Here is a 23,736-nt window from a genome sequence, read left to right as displayed (position 1 = left end):
GTCGCCCACTGTTTATTTCTGTCCGGACGGCAAAGGGGACTCAAAATAGAAAAGTCCACACTCTCTCTTCGGCCCCGTTGCACGCACGCGGAAAACGAACAAAATTAAAACACCGCCAAAACATTTGGCTGTGTACGAAACCGTGAAATTAAAACGCTATTTCGTTAGAGCAAATTGCAGTGTTTATATGAATTAGACGAGTGTTTGCTATCATGGCTCGACCGCTAGTGGCGGCCATCTTGTTTTTCATAAACAGTTTGTGTTCCGCGTGTGATGTTGATATGGCTGTTTACAAAGTGTCAGTGAAGTTTTTATGGAGTGAGGAAAGTTTTCCAAAAGATTATCCGTTGTATCGACCGAAAGCTCAATGGTCGGCGCTTTTCGGTACGTTAGTAGGTTGCATGTGCAGTGGCATATTATTAGATTTTGTAAATAGGGCACTGATTGCTACAACGACATTTATATAAAGCATTATAAAATCTTTATTGAGAGCACACAAGATTGTCTTAACATACTATTTGTAACAGACCAACGTTAATATATTGAACATTACAAAACACAAAACACAAGACAAAATTTGTCTATCTAATAAATCATTTAAAAATCGCACTTAAATTTGCAAGTACAATGAATGAATGTTTCCCTGCACGCTTAAATATAATTGTTTACTGTAAAATACATATAACAGTTGCAAAAGGATTTTTTATTATGCAGCTTTCACTTAGTACAGATCCATCAAAATATATAAATATATAATTTTAGATATTCCCTTTAATACCTAAATTTACGTATAGATTGTCTTAATATACATATATTTAGAAAATAATTAATCTTAACGAAACGATGAAACCTAGCTAAGAATCTTACGAAATGTTAAGATAATAACATAATGATTCTAAGGTGAACATATTTATTTCTCTACTAAATGGCTTAAGAAACTATATTATACACTGAATATAACAGTGCATAATGGCACGGTAGTATTTCATTCAGTATGGTATAACAGGCGAGAGAAACTGCGGCCAAAAGCCACTACTCGATATTTCTTTTTCGCCAAAACTAGATATAATTAGAACAATAGAAAACACAATAGGAGGTCGGAAATTTGAGGGGAAAAGTTTTTCCTTTTATCTTTCAGCTAAGTGACATTTTGTGGGCTCTCTTCAATCAGATAAAGATATATTTATTTGTCCTCAACAACCTTTTATACAAAGGAAATGAATGTTATCGCCATTTTTATTAATATGTCCTTTCCAATTATTTCTGCGATTGTACAGAGATATGAACAATAAGAACTGCAGCTTATACATTATTAAGGTCAATAGTTCGATAAATTAAGAAACTTGTATATTTTGGAGTTGAATAGATTTAAAATAATTCTTGCTAAGTATTTAGTTATTGAATAAGCGTGAATATCGGAATCTCGAACAAAAATTATTTTTTTTCCTAGTCATTATTTTATGCGCCTTATTAATTGTTAAAAAAAGTATCACAGCTGTATTTATTTCCCCGGAGTTGGTATCGACTAAAAGATGTAGGGTTTCTGCAGAAATTGCTCACGGTGTCCTCCATTTTCGCGGATTGTAACAATACTTTTTGACATTTAACACCTTTGTCTTCAGTCACCGTGACCACGCACGCTGTAAAGCACGCGAAACGTCGGTTTAAATTTAGAATTATGTCTAAATAATTATAAGTTTAAATACAATAATACATAACTATAATCCGTAAAAAAGTATTATCTTTAAACACAACTGTAATATTATGTAAAGACTGTAAAAATAGCATGGAATGTAGTTTTAAAAATAAACACGTGTGAATGACACAACCGTCCCAGTAGACTTTCCACAGCAAGTTGTTTGCATAAAAATATTACACAGGAGAAAATATAAAAGCTATAGGATAAATTAATGTAAATCTGTTTAAATAAACCTTTTTTCTAGCATCTGATTTAAAGTAATCTTAACTGAGTAAAGTTTCATTGAGATGGTTTTAACATATCGGTACTTCATGAGACATAGAAAGGTGAATTATAATCACCATAAATCTAAAATATCACGAATGGTCAAACGATCATAGGCTTTGAAAATTTAACGATGAGGGTAGAAAGGAAGTCAAGTCAAAATTCGGTAAAGAACCTTCCAACCTTATTAATTCTATAGGTAAGCCGCCACGAGGGAAGTCGCTAAAACTTCATAAAATGTTATTTAATAATATTTAGGTACAGGCCAATTTTACATCAAACAGATGTCACTATTATACACTAATACACTTAATTAAAATAATTTATTTGTATGACGTCATTGCACGACGACATGCAGGCGCTTTTAAATTTTTTTCACATACCACTCTTATAGATTAAAGATCTTAGGTGTCGTAGTCTGACCATAATAGTAATCATATTACATGTGGCGAGGTTTAGCTGGTTATTTTCAAATCGAAGTTGATGTATGTAAAATACAGGAGGCTGATAACTTGCCTAAAATTTTTGAATTCAGCATATTATTTCAAGTTCACAGAGCTGTGTAACTGTGCCGTTTATATTATTATGTTTGCAATGGATAAATTCTTAGTATCTTCAATGAGAATTTGCTATGTACCTAACGTAATTATATTAACATTGGTTTTAATATTGAGTGGCTATCAAACCATTGAATCACTTTCCTTAAACTTAGAGATCAATCTATCAAGGGGAAGGTGCCTTTGTAGTGTTTTTTATTTATTGATAAAAAAATTACATACAGCTTAATTATTATATTGCGTTTATACAAAAAATAACAAAATGTGTTTTTACAGGACAGTCACACAACTCATCCTACAGTCTATATCGAGTAGGTGAGGAGGCACCACTAATTGTTCGCAACTTTGTACAGTATGGCATACTGGACGCTTTAGTGAAAAGCGGTGATGAGGACCCGAGGATCTACGATCAGTTTTCAACAACACCAGTTGGTGCGGGAGTAGGAAAAGCTGAAAATATGGTGTTTCTAGATGGAGCACATACAATGGTTTGATTATGACTAGACCTTGCTATCTTTATTTATTTTACATATTTTCTATATGTGCATAATATATATTTATTAGCTAAATTCTCTTGTTTGTGAAAAAATAATATCCTCATTACATTATATCAGTATTAATAACATCACTTCGTTTTTGTTGTGTGAAGACCCATAGTTGCAGACCTATTTATGGGGCATAGGACAGATTTTGTAAAGAAAAATTATGGGTGCAACGGGTTCACACGAAATATTTGCAGATCAATATTAATGTGCCTACTATTACTCTATTTATATTTATTATATTAGCAATATAATTAAAATAATGTTTTATGATTGCAGATATCTATTATATGTCGTCTAATCCCTTCGCCAGACTGGTTCATCGGAGTTGACAGTCTCGATCTCTGTGTTGATTCTTCTTGGGTCGATCAAATTACACTCGATGTGAGTATTTCCCTTGAAAATTAATTAAAATCTGAAGTTTACCTTTTCTATATAAGTTTACAAAGCATACTTTTTAATATATTTATTCTGTGATATTTAGATTCGCTTCACTTTCTCTAAATACAAGTAACATAAATTAACAGGAAATTGCGTTTTCCCCAAATCTGTACCCAGTGTAAACAGCCATTAAATTGATCGTATTTTTTAAATTAATATAGATTTAAAAACTACCGAATAATTTTTCATATTCAACATAGCGATGTATGTCTCTAAATATTATAGAACTAACAGGAAAATTTATTTAAAATTTTACTTTGATTAAAATCTTTTTACTAATGCAGCTTCAGCCCCTGGATGGCGGGGCAGCAAGTGGCCTCACGTTCACAGCACCTCGGTGGAAAACATCACCTCCTGAACCAGTTTTCAGACATGGACCACGTCATCCAAACCATCCCGCAGCTGGTTTCTACTATCCCAACTTGAGAGAACTACCATCTATCGCAAAGATTGAATTTACTAAGGTAAATACCTCTTTCATTACTAATTGGGATAGAGTAATCAATTCGCTTTTCGTAGTAAAAGTTTACTTTCTAAAAGCTAATTGTTTTTTTTTTGTTTAAAAAACAAAAGTCAGCTGAAACAAATTCAAGCATAAAACATTATCCCTCATTTTATAGAAGCGGGACTTATATTGATTAATTGTCACAGATTGAATATTCTCTTTTCTATAAAAACAGACAATTCTTACCATAGACATCAACGAATTATTAATTAATTAATGTTTCATAAACAGTTAAGATATAAAGACGGTTTCACGTTCCCGATGAGTGTTCCAATAAATATTTCTCTTAATATAACAGAAAGCTAATCTTGGCTCTTCGCATCTAATACATAATTCAATAATACTTGGATGCGGGTAAATTAATAGGATTATTTGGAGTGCCTCTATAATATCAATGATAAGTAATAAACAATTCTATTACTGATAAGAACAATGATCGTTCTAAGCTTCTGAATGAGAAGCATCTTGCAGGCGTTTGTGTCTATTTATAAAAACATTAAGTGAACGGTTTTATTGAAAATAATGAATAAGACAAAGTACTAAAAGTTTAAAAATAATCCGGTAGGTCCAAGGTACCAGTTTTCACACCACTCTCCTCATGAATCTAAGGCATTGATCAGACAGAAAAACAAATTCGTTGGAATTGTGAAATTTCTATAAAGTCTGAAGATAGCAATTATCTTAGATTTACAATAGTACCGAATGTTATCAATAATATATATTGTCCTCAGAATTGTGTGTAAATTTTAGGTCATGATGTTAGCAGAAAGGGGATCAAATTTTAATTACTAAGTTTGCCCAAAAAGGGTAAAAAACTGTATAAAAAAGTACATTCTCAAATGTTTAGCGAAACTACACTTGTTAGATTATATATTTTTATACAGGTATACAAGCTTGAATATATGTATTATTGTTTATAAATACACCTACGTATTATCTATTTTACTCATAAAAATTTTACGTTATAATTTCCTTTTAAATTATCTGCTTTTATAACTAGTAATATGTGACCTTTAAAAACAATATGTTTATGTTTAAAGGTTAAAGAATATTCGACCAAGGAACAAAATGACTTAGCCAGAAAGGAAATGCTTACAAGCCTAAAGTTAAAGGATAAAAAGAAAGGGTCGCCGAGAAGAAAAGTAAACCTTGTTGAGCAGTACGCGGAGATATCAACAAAAAGCAACTTGGATCAGCTTATAGACCTGGAAGAAGAACCTGTCGGAACGCCAAGAAATAATATAGCTGATAATAATGTTCTTGTCGTTACAAGATCACCTTTAACGTAAGTAATTAAACGTTATATATTTACAGCGATCGGGAAAGAACTTCAAGATTTAATATTCGTTTGTGTATAATTCAAATATTAATATATATTATATTAATATATAATAATAGATAATTCTACTTAAACTATAATTAGGGTGGGGGGTACCAAAGTCAATCCCACTTAGGCAATAATTTGTTGACAAGGCGTGTGTCGTTATACGGGGACTAATTGAAGTCATGCAGGCTGTATAAATAGGATATAAGGAATCACTGATATGATAGGTTTCGTTACCTATATTATTAATATAATATCTATACCTAGCAATCAGAACCGTTCGATAATTGAAACTCACCCAATGTAATTGATAATACAAAGAATACAATTTTTTTTTAGTTGGCTTTTTATTAGATTTTGGTAGATAGTAAAATTATTTATTGTACGCAGAAATTACATAACAACTAACTGACAATGTCAGTCTGACATTACAAAATACCGTAGTACCAATTTCAATCGCCGCCAAAGAAAATCAGATGTCCTACCACAATGCGCTAGACACTGAAATAACGTATATGAATTTATGAATATTAATACTTTTAGATCAACCCTAGAGGAAGAGTTTGACAGCGATCTCAAGAACATAGATGATGTAGTACTTGCAGTGGCACAGGGCAGGAAGTTGGGACTAGGGAAACACCTACCAAGGCATTTCCGGTCGAGGTTACACCACGCAGTTAACAAAATACAACGTAAATAAAAACTACTGGATATCAAAAATGATTTCTTAATTTAAGCTCACTTTTTACATGACAAAGTTAATTAAATTACTGTAATTGTGTTATTTTAAATTGAGGATTATACAGTTTATCTCACAGTTCTATATTTAATTTTTAATTTATTTTATACAAATTTGCCTAATTTTATAGTACTGTACCACACTAACCTTTAAATATCAAATATATAGCCTTGAGGCTCTTTATCGTATGATATGAGATTATCACTATGAACAAACTTGGAAGTAAAATGTACCTAGACTTTTCCGGCAGTTAATAAGTTTAAAACTCCAACTTTCAGCCAACGACTGTATTGTGTCAGAGTGGAGTGAATGGAGTCCTTGTTCAGTAACCTGTGGTTTTGGCGACAAGTTTAGAACGAGAACTGTGCTACGAGAGACAAGGGAAAAAGGCAGAGCCTGTCCACCCCTTAAAGATAGAACACATTGTGGAAACATCAACTCATGTGCGCACATAGATTATTTTGAATGGTGAATAAAATCACTATTCTTTTTTTTTTACATCGAGAATTAAAAGATAAAGAATGTTTCTAGTTTGGATTTCTATTTAAACTGAATTGATAGATTAAAAGTTTTTACCATGATCGAAACATTACTTAAAATATTATTTCTTTCAAAAATACGTAATATAAGAATTTAACAATCATATAGGCTAAGTAAGTAGTTAGTATGAAACAAATATGTCTTTAATGAATAATTCGGATGGCCTTATATCAAGTTTGTAATCACGTTCTACTTGAACAATTTAAAAAAAACATTGTTATGGTTACCAAACAACGATACTATTCTAAAGAATAATAGAACTTCATAATAATTTTCCCCAGTTCTTTAAGATAAATCTTTTAGTAACAACCAAACTAAATCATTTGGAAGTTTATCCTTACCACGTTTCAGTCGTCTTTCATATTCGAACTCTTTTTCGTAGTTTTTCTAAGAAATTGTGCGACGGCGCATTTTTTCGATTACCGGCAGGGGAATAGTGAAATGTTAACATGAAATCGATGGTAGGATCTTATTTGTATTCTATGCGTGCTCATCTCAGAATCAAGAAGTATGTGATTCGATTTCTATACTCCGTTATATTTACAGAGAGGTTTATAAACAAAAAATATTGTAACGACTTCCAAGTGTAACAATTACGATTAATATTCTAAGGAATATTGTAAAACTGGTATAATTACACCCATCTAGTTTTAGATATAAACAAATACATAAAAATGTTTGTAAATTATAATAATAGCATTGGTTCTATAAATTAACAGCTCTATAAAGTTACCTACTCAAACATAAGCATCTATTGAGAGGGTCTTAACACGAGAGATATAGTAAAACGTAACTTTCATACTTCACGCAAACCTTACTAAATAGACTATCTTATATGCCTTCATAACTTACCTTATTAACTCTGGGAAGAAATAGATCTATTACGTACTTTATTCTACGCGGTTTCATGTAGTAATATTCATAGAAAATATATCTGCAAGACATTTGCTAAATCGTAATTAAAATTTTGAAGTTTTTTCTTTCTTCCCAACGGAAAAAGAACACTATAAAATTTATTTATTTACATTTCGTTACCTAAAATATACATACAAAAAACAGGCTACATATGTTATTGCGCATCGGGATTGCTTATCGATAACAAGCGACGTTTGTCAAGCAAGCTTTGTAAAGAAAAATAAAACAAACACCAACTAAGGGTCAAACACCAAGTGTCTATATAATCATTGTACGTGTGAACGAAATGAAGATTTGGATTATAGTAGTGAAACTATTTTTAAACTTTAATGTGAACTATCAAAAATATAATTTAAACGAAAATACAGTTTACAACAAAAAAATTTTTTTTTTTTGCCCGTTAATTGCTGTCTTACAACTGTATAATTTTCCCGCATATTCGTTCTTCACACACTTACTACGTTTTCAGTATATTATAACATTATAAGCAGGGACCACCTACGTATTTACGTACATTACCATTACATATTAACGTACGTAATCGTAACAATACATTAAAAGGTGTTTTAAACAAGTGCATTCGGTTTTTTCTGATTGAGGACATCAATCAGCGTCGGCGGGAATCAATCACCGAGACGTGGCAACTCCTCCAATGTACCTAATGTGTTGGAAAATTGAAAACTTCCAATGCAATGTTTTACCCCACTATGGTTCAGTGGTAACTCTTGGTTTTGAACTTGTAAAATAACAATAATATTTTTTTTTAAATCATAAATGTATGTTACGGTGAAACCCTAATTGGTCTCAAATTCTCCGTTTATAATAATACTTAGCAACAATACTTCCAATTGAATTAGTTACTTAAAGTTAAACCAAACAATAGAGGGTTTATGTTAAATATAAAGTAGTAGTAACTATACGTAGTTGATATTTAATACATGAATTAGTGTTGGGTGTAAGAAAAGTGTCCATATTTAAAAGTACGACTCGATGGTACATAATGATGGTAATACAAATTAAATTACATTACAGACTATAAACAGGAAATGAGGGGAATATTCTTTTGATAATGTAATATATAATATAATAATGTAATGTAGTTAGTAAAATGATATAAGAATTGGCTATGATGATATGATTGGATTGTAATGTAATATCTTAACTTCTTATTATGTAAAATTCTACCGTTTCATTATGTCAGAACGATTTGCACACCATTGTATTTGGCAGAATATGCAAATTTTTTCATTAATAGTTTAATGAAAAAATTTGCATATTCTGCCAAATATTTTTTTTTATATATTTGTATGATATTGGAAATAAATTATTATCATTTAAAATATACTTATCTCGACCTGTTAAATCATCACAATTCTCTACAGAATATCGTTCTAATATTTAACAAACTTCAATCAATGTTTAGGTAACGCTTTCACAGACCGTCCATTTTATTATTTAATGTACATATGTTTTATATACAACTCACCTTATTTATATCCCATACATGCAATTCATAAATGCAACCTCTAATATTCGAGGCTATTTACTGTAATTACACAGCTGTTAACTTAAACCCATTAGTTTAATAGTTTAAACAGCATGCAATTTATCTGTGTATCTTAAAGGCGTTCTCAAAGCCACTCCATCCCTCTGGTGTGCTTTGGCAAAGTGTTGCAGTAATCTTTTATTCAGGACCCCACTTGGTTACACATTTGTATTTCCAACTTTGATACTGCTAATTTATATGATTTATGACGGCAATATCTTGGGATAAATACTTCTTTTTCAGAAATAATACTCAAAGTTTGGTGATTATCAAACTACGCATAGACGCGAACGCAATACAAGACATTGTTGTTGATGATAAATCGTGATTCTATAGAATCCGTAAAAATATAATTATTTTCTTAAATTATACATTGAATAACACTGAAATTGAAAGCATGTTTTATTTTCACCAAATATTTAAAATTTATGGTGTATCGAAAGTTCACTTAAAACCAGATTTTAATCATGTCTTGTATACATAGTTTTTATCTTTGGTATATAAAGTATTAAGAGCAGTGTTGGCCTAGTGGCTTCAAGATTCTCAGTGGGTGCACCAAGTTTTGTTTCTATGTGCGTATTTAAAAGTGAAGGAAAACATCGTGAGGAAACTGACATGTCTTACACCCAAAAAGTCGACGACGTGTGTCAGGCACTGGAGGCTGATCACCTACTTGACTATTAGATTTAAAAATGATCATGAAACAGATTCAGAAATCAATCACTGATTTTTATTTATATAAAGTGTTAAAAAAACCTACCACCTAAGGAAATTTACGTTCTAAGGTCGTAAAATCGTTAAGTTTATTAATTAAATGAATTCATTATAACTCTTTGATGAGTTCTTTAAATCCGATGTACATTGTCAACGAAAAAGAAGTGAGCAAGAAGGTTTTTTTTAATTACACCACCATAAGCAAACTTCCATTTCTCTATAGGAGATTCCATGTTTTATGAACAACTTTTTTTAGTTTTTTCTCAAAAGAGTTAATGTAGTAGGTTACTATGGTAACAAACATTTCCGTGTCTTATATTAATGTTAACACTCCAAGCCCTTCGAAAACAACATTTCTTAAACCATATAGTCGACCTTCTGTAGGTTGAGTTTATCATCATAACAATATATAATATTCTGATAAATATATTATACGTAAGAAATATCTTTCAAACAATATGCATACGAAAAACTTAACGTTAACCAAAACATCGCATTGAATCATCCATAAATCAATCCAACACCATAGCTGGGGTGTCAACCTCTTCACGAAAAAATGCGACCTCCCGCCACTACACAAATCACGTTAAGAATTTTTGTTGTGAGGCAAATGGAGTTTGGGGAAACAAAAGGATTACTCGCTTCTATCCCAATTTTATTTAGAGAAAATCTTTATAAAAAGTGTCTTATTACCTCAGAATATTTACATATACAATTTAAGTAGGGCATTTCTTGGAGTCAGAAAAACAAGGACGAATCCATTTTTTAATTTTATAACAATAGATTTATATTTATAAAAATATAACGGGCGGCCACTGTTCTCTAAAAAAAACAAGCAATATATCTTTAAAATTCAATTAGATTAAATTTACAATTAATAAAGTGAGCGAAATCAACCTTGCGCTTAAATCAAACTGGTAAACTATAGAATTTTAAGATGGAAATATTTTTCAAAAAGATTTCCGATACCGGGAATCGAACCCGAGCCTCCTGGGTGAGAGCCAGGTATCCTAGCCACTAGACCATATCGGATACGATTGAAGCGTTGAATATGAGTTTAATATTAAAAAAAATTGTTGCTAAATTAGCAATCCATAATAATAGAACTTGTACCGAATCTCGTAAAAAATGCATTTCAGATACCTGTTACTTTCCCAATTACACTTTACAAAATAAGAAGAAATATAAACTAGCTTTGTTTAAAGTAACTAGCTTTCCTAAATTTACTTAAATTTGTATTACTTCATATATTTTTTCATTTATTAATTTTGATATTATAATCTTAAAATTGTAAATCCATCAATCAAAATAAACAATGTTTGCTGTTTCACTGCGATCATTTTTATATCAATTATGAAATAAATGTTATTAACAACTCTGTCTTTATTTCTATTATACCACGTTATTGATTTTGACTGGTGAGATGAATTAATAATGTATTTTCTGGAACTTCTTGCCATTATATTACAAGGGTCTTTACATACCTACAGCAAAACTTTATAACTAAATTACGCAATTCAATGGCAAAATATATCGCAAAAATAAACGAGATACACAAATTGTTTTTCACAATGAGATTCACGATTGTAGTAAAAATGCCAGCATAAATTTTTACTCGCCGCAATCAGATAATGTTAATGTCGCGGTGAACTTGTGCCATTTGACCTTTGGTAATATATTGAAACTGGCGACAATCGTTACTTTATTCGAAAATTTTCTCTACATCGACACGATGTTGCTGCGAGACCTCTAACTCTACGATGTACGAGTTTCGCGATCGTAAATGCCTTAGTTTTTTTTTTTATAAACGAAAGATATAAAAAATATTTTGATAGAATTGAAAATATTATAATCTTGATCGTAATTTAGAAATTTCTCCCTACTAACACGTGGTGTCAATCCCAATCGTGATTGTTTTGAATCGTAAATTTTTCTAAATAAAAACGCATACAGAAGTGGACAGTCTAGGAGATTATGTTATATATTATGTATGGAATAGATATGCCAAATATATTAGTATAGTATATTATTTATTTTCTTAATGTTTACAGTTACAATTTTTATGCGAAACAGAAGACATTAAATAAACGCATACGTCCCATTGTCGATTTATGAAGTGCGAGTAAAATCCTTAAGAAATGAAGGCAATTGATGAGGAAGATAGTCAATAGAGTCCCAATAGTATGCTTTGTTTGCTTTGGATATGTTCATATCATCTGGTTTTTGGATGGTATTTAAAATAGTCACCTGTTCTTTAACTATATTTTCAGTAACACTCGGGTGTTCCTCGAAATGTCTGGTGGGACACATTCCAGATATCTCTAAAAGTTCATTTGACAATTTCCCATATCTTGATACATGATACGGACAAACGTTATTTAAGTAACAATTATAGTGTTCATAGACATCATTTCTCGGTTTTTCTTCATGACGAGGTTTTATAACGATATGACGATTTATAATAGTTCCGTTGCATTGATTGTCTTTTAAGTCCAATGCGGAATAACGCTTAGAATCACGTTTCCATACGACTCCACATTCCGTGCTTGTGGAATCTGCGTCAATAACCCATTGCTTTGATTTATAAGACAAATTTTTACACACACATTTGTTCATGTCGCAAACCCCATCATCTCGAGCGTTGCAGTGTGTTGCAATGCCCTTCACTGATGGATTTTTAACATCATCAATAAATTGATCCCATCTTATGTCACAATGTGAACTTAATTTTGTTGAAATATCAATTTGATCTTTTTTATTTTCTTTTACCTTTACGTAAATACTTCCTGATGGAGAAATTGTCAATGAAGCGTACTCTGCTTGATTTAATCTGTTGTTTAATGCTATAGAAATTTCACCATTATCATCCCTATTTATTGGTATAAAACCTTTTGTAGAACCACAGAAATATTTTCGTAAATTTGTTAGGAGGGAATTTCTTGATTCCTTATCTAAGACAACCGTATACTGTCCTGAATTAGTTTTGGTTAATTTAGCTGATGTCCCCGAAGAAAATTGTGATAAGAGATTATTCCTTAAATCATTGTAGATATTAGAATCACTGCAAGATTTATGTTGCATAAATCTCTTTTTTATTACGCTACTTTTCTTTTTCTGATTGTCAACTGATTCATGATTGAGTAATTTTTCGAAAATTTTTGATGATACAATAGAGCTCTGCTTTTGCAACAAGTTTTGACCAGTATTAGAATTAATCAAAAGTTTAAAATTCCCACTCGAATCTTTGGATATGCATGCGTTTTTATATGCAGTATCATTTTCATCCATAAAACTGATAATACAATTACCAGATTTTTTTTCTAAAACTTTGACACAAGTTGCCTCTTCCTCACCTTCATGACACTTAACAGCGTCCTTGTACCAATTTTCGAATTCTTTATCAATAATTATGTCATAATTGCCTGAAGACGTGCGCCGTAAAATAATAGGTTCATTTATGACTCTCTTTAATCCCTTAAGGGTTGCCTTGCATAAGTCTGATTTAAATTTACCAGAACATTTGTTAGACAATGAAGTTTCTGTAGAACTATCAACAATTTCTTTCGGTGGTAACTTTTGTATTTTTTTCGATTTAAACTCCCTCTTAGAAAACTTATTTGATCTTATTGCTTTTTTATTTTTTATTGGTTGTGGGTTTTTCTTCTTCTCTTTATCCTTGATATCCAAGAGTAAGTTACCCGAAGGAGTCCTTTTGACCAGTAATTTTTTGGCGTGTTTGTCGAGATCACTACAGCTGAAATCAATAGAATAAGATCCCGAGTCATCCTCCCTAAGATTAATGTATAAATCTACATTTTCTTCAACTTTTGAGTTAATCAGTTGAATGATATTGTCCTCTAAAGCCATTGTGAGATTTCCAGAAGGTGTTTTAGTCAATTTCGGCGCAACACATTTAAGTTCATTATCTGAATCGTGAATCACAACATTCAAATTCCGCTCCTCACTTAAAAACGTTTTATCTTTATCACTTGTACCTTGTTTTTCATTATTTGAAGTATTTACAGAAGTTTCGGTTTTGTTTTTTTGTTTTGCCTCGTCAATTTTTAGGATATTTTCGGTTTTCTTGGTGTTGTCTATTATAATTATACTACGTTTTTTTGTTAAAAAACTAGAAGACTCTGATTTGTTTCTAGTCAATCCTTTTGTTGATACAATATGTTCAATTTCATACGTCAAGTCCTCATCACTAAACACTATTTTTTTGTCACTAAATGGAAATTGTAGTACCGTACTTATTTCTTTATCGCATCTATTTTTGCGTTTCAATTGTTTTGTATCTGCAAATTATATGATTTATTGGAACTACATTTTAAATATTATTATATTACATGGGAGTACAAAACAACTGAAAGACAAAATATTATTGTAGTGTTATTAAAATTAAAACAACTAAAAATTACAATAAGATATTTATTTAAACAAAAATATAGTAAAATTCACCGTTTGATATTCAGCGAGTCATTGCTAATCATTGTGTAACTTACTTTCTCGATGGGAGTGACGTCAGTATATTTACCCATAACCTCTTCAATAATTCTTTCGCGAGGAGCACCTCTTACATCTACAATGTTCGAATGTCTTAGAATTATTGTACTCCCATATTAAATATTATAGACAGTTAAATTACCTTTGTGACAAGAACATGCCTTTCGTGATATGTGGCTGCATTGACAGGACTTCTGAAAATTCCCAAAAAAACTATAAGAATATTACCACAGTCCGTGGAAATTTCGGAATGGAAGTTGGAATTTACAAGAAACTTTAATCTCTTATTGAAATCTAACACTGGAATATTCACGAAAGGACTTGAAGCGTCTATTATAACATGTATGTATATGATATACTATAAAGCTCCTCTATGCGAGTTCATCTGCGAATCTTGAATTCACTCACGTCAAGATGTGTGCACGACCACACTATAAAACGTTCGTGTGATATTTGACCGTTAATTTGCTGCGGAATTATTTTAAAAGTATGACATTTCCTGAGCTCTTCAACAAAATAAATTTATATGAAAGGCAGTTTAGTTCAAAACTAAATAATTATAATGAACTAAATGATTAGATTAACACCTTCGGAAATAATGCATTTATTTAGGACAATATTGATAATCATGAAACATGCTATACTGAGTTAAAATAGAGACATTTTGATTTTTAGAGCGTTTAAGAAATTTAAGAATTTTGTCACATTTAATAGGTTTCCCGTTTATATATATGAATAATACACAATACATTACCCCTAAACTATGGATACTTGGTACAATAGGTGCAGATGATTTACGCAAATTTGCCTTCGAACACAACGCTTCTGGCCCGAGGACGCATTGAGCAGCTCTCATATTCTTTAATTGGCATGAGGGACCTGCAAAAACAATAATAATAACATTGGATTCGAGTTAACGTACGGCTACTTAAACATCAATAGAAATATATAGCATTACAATAGACAAATATAGAAAGGCCATCATGGCCTGGACGAATATGTTTTTATTCTCAAATTCAGCAACCAACGAAAATAGAGCACTGGAAATACCTCCAAAAATCGCTCTAGGGTTGACAATGCCATATCATGGAACGTTCCTTACAGCTTTATGTAAGTGTATATAAAATAAATATGTAAGTGTATATAAAATAAACTTTAAACATTTCCCTTTTGATAGAAGACAACCCTATAACACTAAACTCGTTACACAAAATGGCGGACCTGTAAAGTTTCGACTATTAGTAGCATCAACTTAAACAAGTGTCTTTTGTTAAATGCAATCTTACAATCATGGAGGTAGATACATATTCTCAGAAGTTAATGGGCTGTTAAAAATTTGAGATCATTTTATATTATGTAAAAATCACCTTGGCAAGGGTTCGGTTTCCAAGCCGCTACTTCTGCTGCTACGCGACTCGGCGTATGCGCACCGCAATCCGGCCCACAAGGGGCGTTGTCTCTATGCGGGCAAACTATTTCTTCACCCTGGAATAACACGAATGTCACAAGGAGTAATGCTAGGTTTTAGAAGTTCAGATTATTATATAGGTAATAGAAGTTATTAGAAGTAATTAAAGTGTTGATTATTAATAAATAATCAGGATAAATTTTTATTTAACGGATTTTTTGCTCTTTTATCGCACTTCGGATCTTAAAAGATGCAAACGCACAATGGCCATATTTTTTTATATTATATTGTTGGGACCAGGGAAGAGAATTAGAGGCCTCTTGAACGTTGCCCTCACGAGCTTAGAGAAGTTGGTAGAGAACCTCAATTTTCTCTGGGAAATAAACTCACAATAGCAAGAGTTGGAGCCAGTTTTAAGAAGCCCGTAAGAAGATCTAGAGACCTTTATAAAATGTCTTTTAAAAAAATGTATATAATCTTTTGAATGATGAATGTTTCATGGAATAAATGCAGCATAACAATTATAACTATAGAGAAATTGATCGGATCCAAAAAATATATCATACCTAGAAAGTTCTTCACTTTATATTAGCAAGAACATATTTTTTCTTACCGCATCCTCATCATCAGGGTCAGGCGGACATGGCGGGTCTCTGGCAGGGGGTGGAGCTCTCCTTGAACAGATACACTCCTTGGGTCCGTTGGGGCAATTACATTCACTGGAATTGGGCCAACGACGACACGGGTCCTGTAAAATTAGTAACATAGCATCGGTGATAACCCGTATCCCCACAATGGGGCATAACATTAATATTTATCAGATTTATTTATTAAATCATTTGTACCTAACTTAAACCAGTTACAATGCATTGAAACAAGTTTTAATCAAGATAAAAAAAATTTAGTCCTGCATTTAAACGTCAAACTTAAGACTAAAAAGTTCAAGAGCTGTCGTATTATTTAAGGCAAAAATTGAAACTTAATATTCGAACTGGAGTACTCCTAGGGTGAAATTCAGTCAGGCTTAGTACTCAGAAATTAACGTCTCGTTACCCCATGGGTAAGATTCAGAGATTTAGCTCTTAGTATGACTACCGTATGTCCAAAACATTGGAATTCGCGTTGTCTGATAAAACACACTTTACTTATTCAATGAAAATGATAACAGAAGACGCAAATGTCTTCAATTACATTAAATCTTTTTGACTTCATAGCCTAGAGAACATCTTTAAGAATAAGTCACTAGCAGTATTGACATGAACTACTTAGTTTTTTAAATATTGTTTATTAACCTTCTTAGTAGGTGTCCCTTTGTCAGCTTTAGTGGGTTTCGTAACTTTTATTTGCTTCAAACAAAGCATAAGTTGATTGTATGTCTCTGAATCCATCTGAAATTTTTATTAATATTTTCATGTTCACGTTTGACCTCGTTAACGTGATACTAAAACTTACTAAAATCATTTACTGGAAAATACGAATAAAAATTTTTTTTTACCAATAATACTATTTAAAAAAAAGGTCAAAAAATTATATAATTAAGACAAGAGCCTATTTACTATTTTACTATTTGTTCGTTTGTATTAATAGTTATTAATCAGTTCCAAAGATCCGCGATCACAGAAAACTTAGTATCAGTTTAGTGTAACGATGCTAAACGTAAAACTTAACCAACGTAACTTTGGTATATAACATTGGTACGCAGTCAAAGTTAAAGGCAGCTTTAAGCCGAGCTTAAAGAAATTATTTTGAAGGGAGCTTAAAGAATTGTATAATATGGACTACATGTTATACAATTCTTTAAGCTCGTCTGGACGTCAACACATCCATCTCTATATCTATAATATAAAATGTTAAAAAAATACAATTCATTAAGGCCTGATTGTACTTTTAACAGAGGGCCCAAATTTGTTCGAAAAGATAAAATCAAATCAAGAGCAGTATTGGCTTGAAGCAGAACTTAAAGCTCTGCTCTTTCAGCCTGAATTGTTAATAACTTGTTCTGTATTCAACACCGAGATAGTTTTAAATTCTAAAGTTTAGTAATTAACAAAACTTTAATATACACTTATTTATTAAAACTCAATACAAGATAATCTAGCTAAAAGAGACGACTTACCTCGCATCTAGTCTTGACAGCTCCCCCAACGATAGTCAAATTCAAATTCTTCTTCACTGTATTCAAAATGAAATCTTGCAATATCTTCCGTGTTGCTTCATTCAGTTTCCCATTACGACTTTTCTTTAGACTACTCATCACCGCTTCGGCAACCGCCTTCCCCGGCCCAGTCCTAGTTTGCCGTTCCAGGACTGTATACATATTCTCGAAGACATTATCCAGAAACTTTTGTTTGACCGTCATACACACACAGTCCATAGTATGATCCGGTGTGCAATGATCACCTTCGAGCAAACAATCTCTTTCTTCGGCACATCTCGGGCAATCGGTGCAAAACTTCCTCATATCCATAGTATCGGTACATTCGTGACATCTTATACATCGTACTTTGAAATTAGCTATCTCTTTGTCTATAGCTAGAATCTCATCTTCTATGTTTTGCTGTTTGTTCCTGCATTTGTCTCTGCACTGGTCGCATGTTTGATTTAGCATTTCGATTTCTAGCTGTAATGCTTCTTTCTGAAAGTGATGTTCATTTGTTTTTACCCTATTTAAATTTTTACTATTTTTAGACAGATATGTGCGACTATTTCAGGCAAACAGAGTTAAAAGATTCGATAAAAAGAACAATATATAAAATTAACATGAGAATCTTAAACAATATACAGATAAAAATTCAAAAGTTTGATGGAGAAATAAAGTGATATAGTATGAGTATATATAGGCTGATATATATTTTTATAGCAGCCTTGACTAAATTTACGAAAATTCATCGATATCAAGATTCTTTAAGAAAATATTTTTTTAAACAATGTTATTAATTGAGAGTCAATTAATTTTTATGGATAAATAAAATGCAATATAATTAACCTCGGCACTCATATCTTCATTTTCGAGTTTCTTTTGCAATAATACTTTGCACAGTCTTTGCAAGTCTTCTCTGGCGTCTTTGATATACTTGCTTCCTTCGTCTTCTTTGGCTATTTTGCGACGTTTTTCCTCGTTTACTAATTTTTCCAGTCTCGACACTTCATTTGCTATGTAACCTTGTTTTGCCTAGTGTTTGAATATTAGAAATTAAAGAATATTTAGGCATAAAGTTTAACGATATAGATACATTCAAAGATGTACCTTAAGTATTACGTGTATTATCCATAAAATTGGATTTTATGCACCGGATAGATGAAACAACTTGAACATTTTTTTAGATTTTAAAATACATATAACATAAATCGTGCTTGCTACACAAACTTGCTAATTTACTTTTCCAGTATTTACCTAGTAATCTACTACCATATTGATTTTTGAATACTAAAATTTTACCATGTTTCATCTATTTGGACACAAAAGTTTTTGAACAAGCCCAAATTAATATTATGTACTAACACAAGAAGCACTCCTTTTCGAGGAAAACGATTTGTTTGTCGCCTCGACATCGCCTTTATTATTTTCAATTCTTTTAGTTAAATCAGCTATTTCCAAATTAATACATTTTACATCGCTGTTTTTTTCTGTAGTTTTCTCTCTTATTTCTTGTTGGCACTTTTCTACGTTACCCATTTCAAATTCCAAATCTTTTTTATTTTTACGCCATTTTTGAACACTGCCTTCGATTTCTTTCATCTATAAAAATACATACCTATATTCTCATATGTGTCGGATAACATCGTAACTCCATCGATATTGACACCGTCATTAACGGATTTAGCGGTCGTTAAGTGGGTGAGGTGCGAGCGCAAGTCACGAATAATTAATGACTCGATCAGATCATTTTCAGATAATTTAAACATTCCCTTACATATATATTTATAAGAGCAGTGTTGTTCTATGTGCGCATTTAACATTTACTCGAACGGTGAACGAAAACATCGTGAAGAAACCGACATGTCTGAGACCCAAAAAGTCGACGGCGCGTGTCAGGCACTGGAGGCTGATCACCTTGCCTATTAGATGTAAAAATGATCATGAAACAGATTCAGAATTCTGATGCCAAGACCTAAAGCGATTGTAGCGCCACTGATTTATTTATTTTGCAAATCAGAAATGCAATTTAAAGGAATTGGCCCTTCAGGGACCTTCAGGTTCGTTACTTATTTTATAGGATAGAGCTTTTATATGAGCATATAGGATGCCCAAAAATGGCAATCATCGCAACCCACCCACATCGCCTGGACACCCAATTTAGTGCAACTGTTGCTTGTGTGTGCTTTAAAAAAGGAGCATCCTCTATTTTTTAACAATAGGAGGTCGTATATCCTACGAAAGACCCACACCGGGAATCGATTCCACGGTTTGATAGTTCGTAAATGTCTGATGAACCGAACTGTGGAAGGCTCCGGCAACCAAGGTGATATGGATGAAATATTGATTTATATGGGTCGTATCAACCAACTAACCCAAACAACTCTTCGGACACTTTAAGAATACGCATACAAACGCAATGTCAGAGAGAAGATCTGAAGATCTTTGAAGGCTTGAAGTTTTAAATAAGCCAATGAGAGAATGTATTTTTTGGTAAATTTAAAACCTGTTTCAGAAGTGCTTTCTGTCTCTCCAGGGATTCGGCTACTTTCTTCTTATACGAAGCCTCCATACATGTCCACATGCAATCGGCTTGCTTTAGTAGCTGCAGGCCTTCCTTTTCACGTTGTTCCAAAATACCTATTTGTTCTTGCAATTCTTTCTGCGCTGATAACAATTCGCTGACTTTCGCTTGGCACTTTTTGTCAAACGATGCGGCCTATGACAATGTTGAATTGGTAAAAAAATATTTAGCCTTAAAATTAAATATAAGGATGTCGTTTGTATTTTTCAAGTGAATAATTTTTATATAAGATTATTTTTCGAATAAAAATCATATATTCAATCCGTCTCTATCGAAATCCGTCATAATTAGTAGTATAAGTGTGAGAAGTGGCTTTCGCAAAAATAATTTTCGTAAGGACGATTTATATCTTATTATATGACGAATCTGATTGACTTAGACAGGATATAGCATGGACATTATATATCCTATCCTATCATTGCACACACAAAAAATAGAACTCAAGAAGAAAGTGTTAGTTAGCCCTTAGCAGAGACTGGAAGTAGTGTTATTGGATACTTTCTTATATATCCTATTAAATAAAAAAGGTTAGTTTCAAATTATTTATTAGTCTAACTTAGGCTAGATCGTGATGTTAAACGGTGTCTTTGTGCAGAGATACTTTAAAGAGAAATACCTAACATTTCGATAAGAAATCTTGCCATTTTAGCAGAAATTTTTGTATTCCTCATGGTAACTATGGCCAATTCACCCGCTTATTAAAATGTATGAAAAAGTTACGAACTTCCTTTATGTTACAGAGGACTTTGCTGAGGGGCATAGTCTCGCTCCCGGAACTAGGCGTACTGGGTCGTTGGCAACTTTGCGGTGTCGTGTCGGTGTTTTGACCAGATTTACAACAACTTGTGCTATATAAAGAGAATATTTATTGTATCAAAATTAAGCTATCTCTGAAACAGTTCATGTACTGTTTTAAACCACAGACCGTGGCCACAGGCCTTACTCTTTTCTGGCTTTACATAATACTTCACGAAATTATTGTAAATTAGATATTGATATAACTGTAATAAAAATTACATAATAATAATTACTCTTACTTATATATAATTATATTTATATAAAAATCAATGGGACCGAATTTCGACTTAGTCTATTATCAGTCTGGATTATAGACAAGTCGGTGTACTACGTGATCCATTGCTTAATAAAAAAAATGTTGAATTCATTCGTACTGTAGTTGGAATAACTATAAGAATGTTGACCTATGTCGTATTAGAAAGAATAATTTCTCTATGAAAATTTTACTAGCATACTTAAAGATAAAACAAAAATATTTTATTGTAAGCAACAGTTAAGTAATCTGTTGTCATGTATCACACAATGATAAGTACATTTTTGCTCAGTATGACTTATTAATACATCGATTCTTTCATGTTTTAATAGTGCCTTCAAGATTTCTTAATGACTTATTTGCTTGTCCAGAATAATGAAATTGCAATTATCATATTTTGACCTATGAATTATATTATTATTAACTGTAAAGATTATTTCGGATTACCAAAAAATGCTATACAGAAATATCCTTACACTCTAGCAGCCTTAGGTGGTTCTTTACCCTGTCCATCGCGCTTACAACATCCCGCCATATAACAAGTAACTTCACGACAACGCTGCGGAAAGACCCCCGTACTTGTCGAAGTCATACCCAAACGCTCTTCAACGGCTTTCTGTATATTAATAATGGTATATGTGTAAAAGTAATTTCTTCATTGTAGGGTAGCGACAAAAACAAAAGACACGCTGAACTACGCGACATCTTAGAAATTTCGATTACCTATCTCTATACAGATTATATATCTATACATCTCAAGTACCAGCAAATCGGTCACTTCTCCCTCATAGTGTGAGACGTTTGATTTCATTGAATAAAAATTTAGAATATCGCACGTGTGTTGTAAATTGTTTTTCAATTGCAATATGCAACACACATGCTATATAATATATAAATAAACAATATCACAAACTTTTATAGGATGACAAGAATCTATCTTCTTAATAATTGTGAGCTCTTAAAAATATGTTTTAACGCCTATTAAAAAGACCGTATTATTTATTTTACTTCTTATTTAGCTAATTTAGTTAACGCATTTAAGTGGAATAGACGGAGCAGTTTGTTTTAGAACAAATTTAATCGAGAAACTTGAGTACCTCTGCTCTTACTTAACTTTAATCTTATAATATACTAGTAGGTAATACAGTGTTGCTTTGGCTTCAAAAACCTATATGAGACAACAATTTTTACAATAAAATCGAACACTTATGCTTCTAATGAGTAGCAACGCTACGAACATAATCGCATACGTGGTAGTTAATAATTTAAATATACCTTTAGATCACAATCTGGATTCTCTTTTAAGATATTCCAGAAATTACACATCATTTTTACTCCAGGGTCGTCAGAACAACAGTTCATATTGGACCCGCTTTTATTCATCGTCAACTCCTTGATTAGCTCGTCTAAAGCTCGGTAGCGACGAGCGAGGCAATCCGGAATTTCTGGCATATTTCTGTAAATAAAAAGGTTACGCAAGTGCTTTTACTGTATATACCTGTTGATAGAGGGCCTGAATTTGATGAAACTCATTATCTCTATCTCTATCTATCAGGCATCTTGGGGTTGCGTATCTTTGCTCAAAAAAACCGCATATCGTAACCTCGTAAAGCATGTTTGAGTGCATTAGCCACTAAATGAATGTAAGTAAAAAAACAAACCTTTTAATTATTTTTATATTGTGTACTGTATATTGTTTGGATATCTCCACTGGTTATTAATAATTTAGATTTTTAACATGTCCATGGCAAGAAAACAAATCTATTAAACACATTGAATTTTGAATGTAATACGGTTGCCTGTTGTGACAATTTTTTTGTAATACTTAAAAGACAACGATGACGATGACAGAGGAAAATAAAAACAAAATACCGTAAAAAGAGTTTCTGGATTTATAGTGTGTTTATAGTAATCTATTTCGGAGTCTCGATAGAAACAAACAGGCGAAAACCCTATATGAACACCATGGAGTTCTTTAAAAAGAATTACTGTAATGTTCTAATGTTACAAAATTACATCTAAAAAAATACAATATGAGGTAGGTATGTACTTAGGTTCTTAAAGTCCTCACACTGATAGCCACTAGGTAACCACTAAAAAGTCATGGTAGTTAAGTAATACTTAGGGTCTGTTTCACAATGTCCGGATAGGTTCCAAACAAGCTATTTATTACTTATTGGTAGGATAAACACTATTGTTGCGTTTCACGAATGTCAGATAGCGCTATTTGTCATGAATGCCAAGTATCTTATTCGGAATTTTTA

The 23,736-nt window shown here is 32.0% G+C and overlaps 2 protein-coding genes and 1 non-coding gene across 3 annotated transcripts; 1 reads left to right on the top strand and 2 right to left on the bottom strand.

Moving 5' to 3' along the window:
- Nucleotides 1–64: 64 nt before the first annotated feature.
- LOC110993341 (spondin-2) lies at nt 65–6,601 on the top strand. The gene is made up of 7 exons (XM_022259557.2): nt 65–384; nt 2,797–3,008; nt 3,342–3,446; nt 3,788–3,967; nt 5,049–5,293; nt 5,876–6,024; nt 6,350–6,601. The coding sequence occupies exons 1-7, from the start codon at nt 213–215 to the stop codon at nt 6,541–6,543; spliced, it is 1,257 nt and encodes a 418-aa protein (XP_022115249.2). The 5' UTR covers nt 65–212; the 3' UTR covers nt 6,544–6,601.
- A 4,145-nt stretch (nt 6,602–10,746) lies between these two features.
- Trnae-cuc lies at nt 10,747–10,818 on the bottom strand. Its single transcript has one exon. It is a non-coding gene; the product is annotated as a tRNA-Glu (tRNA).
- A 1,075-nt stretch (nt 10,819–11,893) lies between these two features.
- Nucleotides 11,894–23,266, bottom strand: LOC110993183. The gene is made up of 14 exons (XM_022259335.2): nt 23,134–23,266; nt 22,748–22,928; nt 21,949–22,088; nt 21,146–21,269; nt 20,344–20,556; nt 19,203–19,439; nt 18,687–18,872; nt 17,817–18,335; nt 16,993–17,088; nt 16,314–16,448; nt 15,660–15,777; nt 15,047–15,171; nt 14,435–14,486; nt 11,894–14,084 (listed from the first exon to the last, which is right to left on the bottom strand). Exons 2-14 carry the CDS (start codon nt 22,922–22,924, stop codon nt 11,896–11,898), a joined length of 4,311 nt encoding a protein of 1,436 aa, XP_022115027.2. The 5' UTR covers nt 22,925–22,928; nt 23,134–23,266; the 3' UTR covers nt 11,894–11,895.
- Between the last annotated feature and the right edge of the window lie 470 nt (nt 23,267–23,736).

This window comes from Pieris rapae, chromosome 3 (assembly GCF_905147795.1).
Source record: "Pieris rapae chromosome 3, ilPieRapa1.1, whole genome shotgun sequence".
Taxonomy (NCBI): domain Eukaryota; kingdom Metazoa; phylum Arthropoda; class Insecta; order Lepidoptera; family Pieridae; genus Pieris; species Pieris rapae.
The sequence above is the reverse complement of the archived record's forward strand: the minus strand, read 5'-3'. Positions and strand labels throughout refer to the sequence as shown.

Bases quoted from the DNA above. Each gene is read 5' to 3' on its own strand.
- LOC110993341 (XM_022259557.2), top strand. From the start codon at position 213: ATGGCTCGACCGCTAGTGGCGGCCATCTTGTTTTTCATAAACAGTTTG. The intron at 385-2,796 runs GTACGTTAGTAG...GTGTTTTTACAG, and splicing joins TCAATGGTCGGCGCTTTTCG to GACAGTCACACAACTCATCC. The intron at 5,294-5,875 runs GTAAGTAATTAA...TAATACTTTTAG, and splicing joins GTTACAAGATCACCTTTAAC to ATCAACCCTAGAGGAAGAGT.
- LOC110993183 (XM_022259335.2), bottom strand. From the start codon at position 22,924: ATGCCAGAAATTCCGGATTGCCTCGCTCGTCGCTACCGAGCTTTAGAC. The intron at 18,336-18,686 runs GTTAATTATATT...CATCACTTTCAG, and splicing joins ATGAAGATATGAGTGCCGAG to AAAGAAGCATTACAGCTAGA. The intron at 17,089-17,816 runs GTAAGTCGTCTC...TAAAAATTTCAG, and splicing joins CTGTCAAGACTAGATGCGAG to ATGGATTCAGAGACATACAA.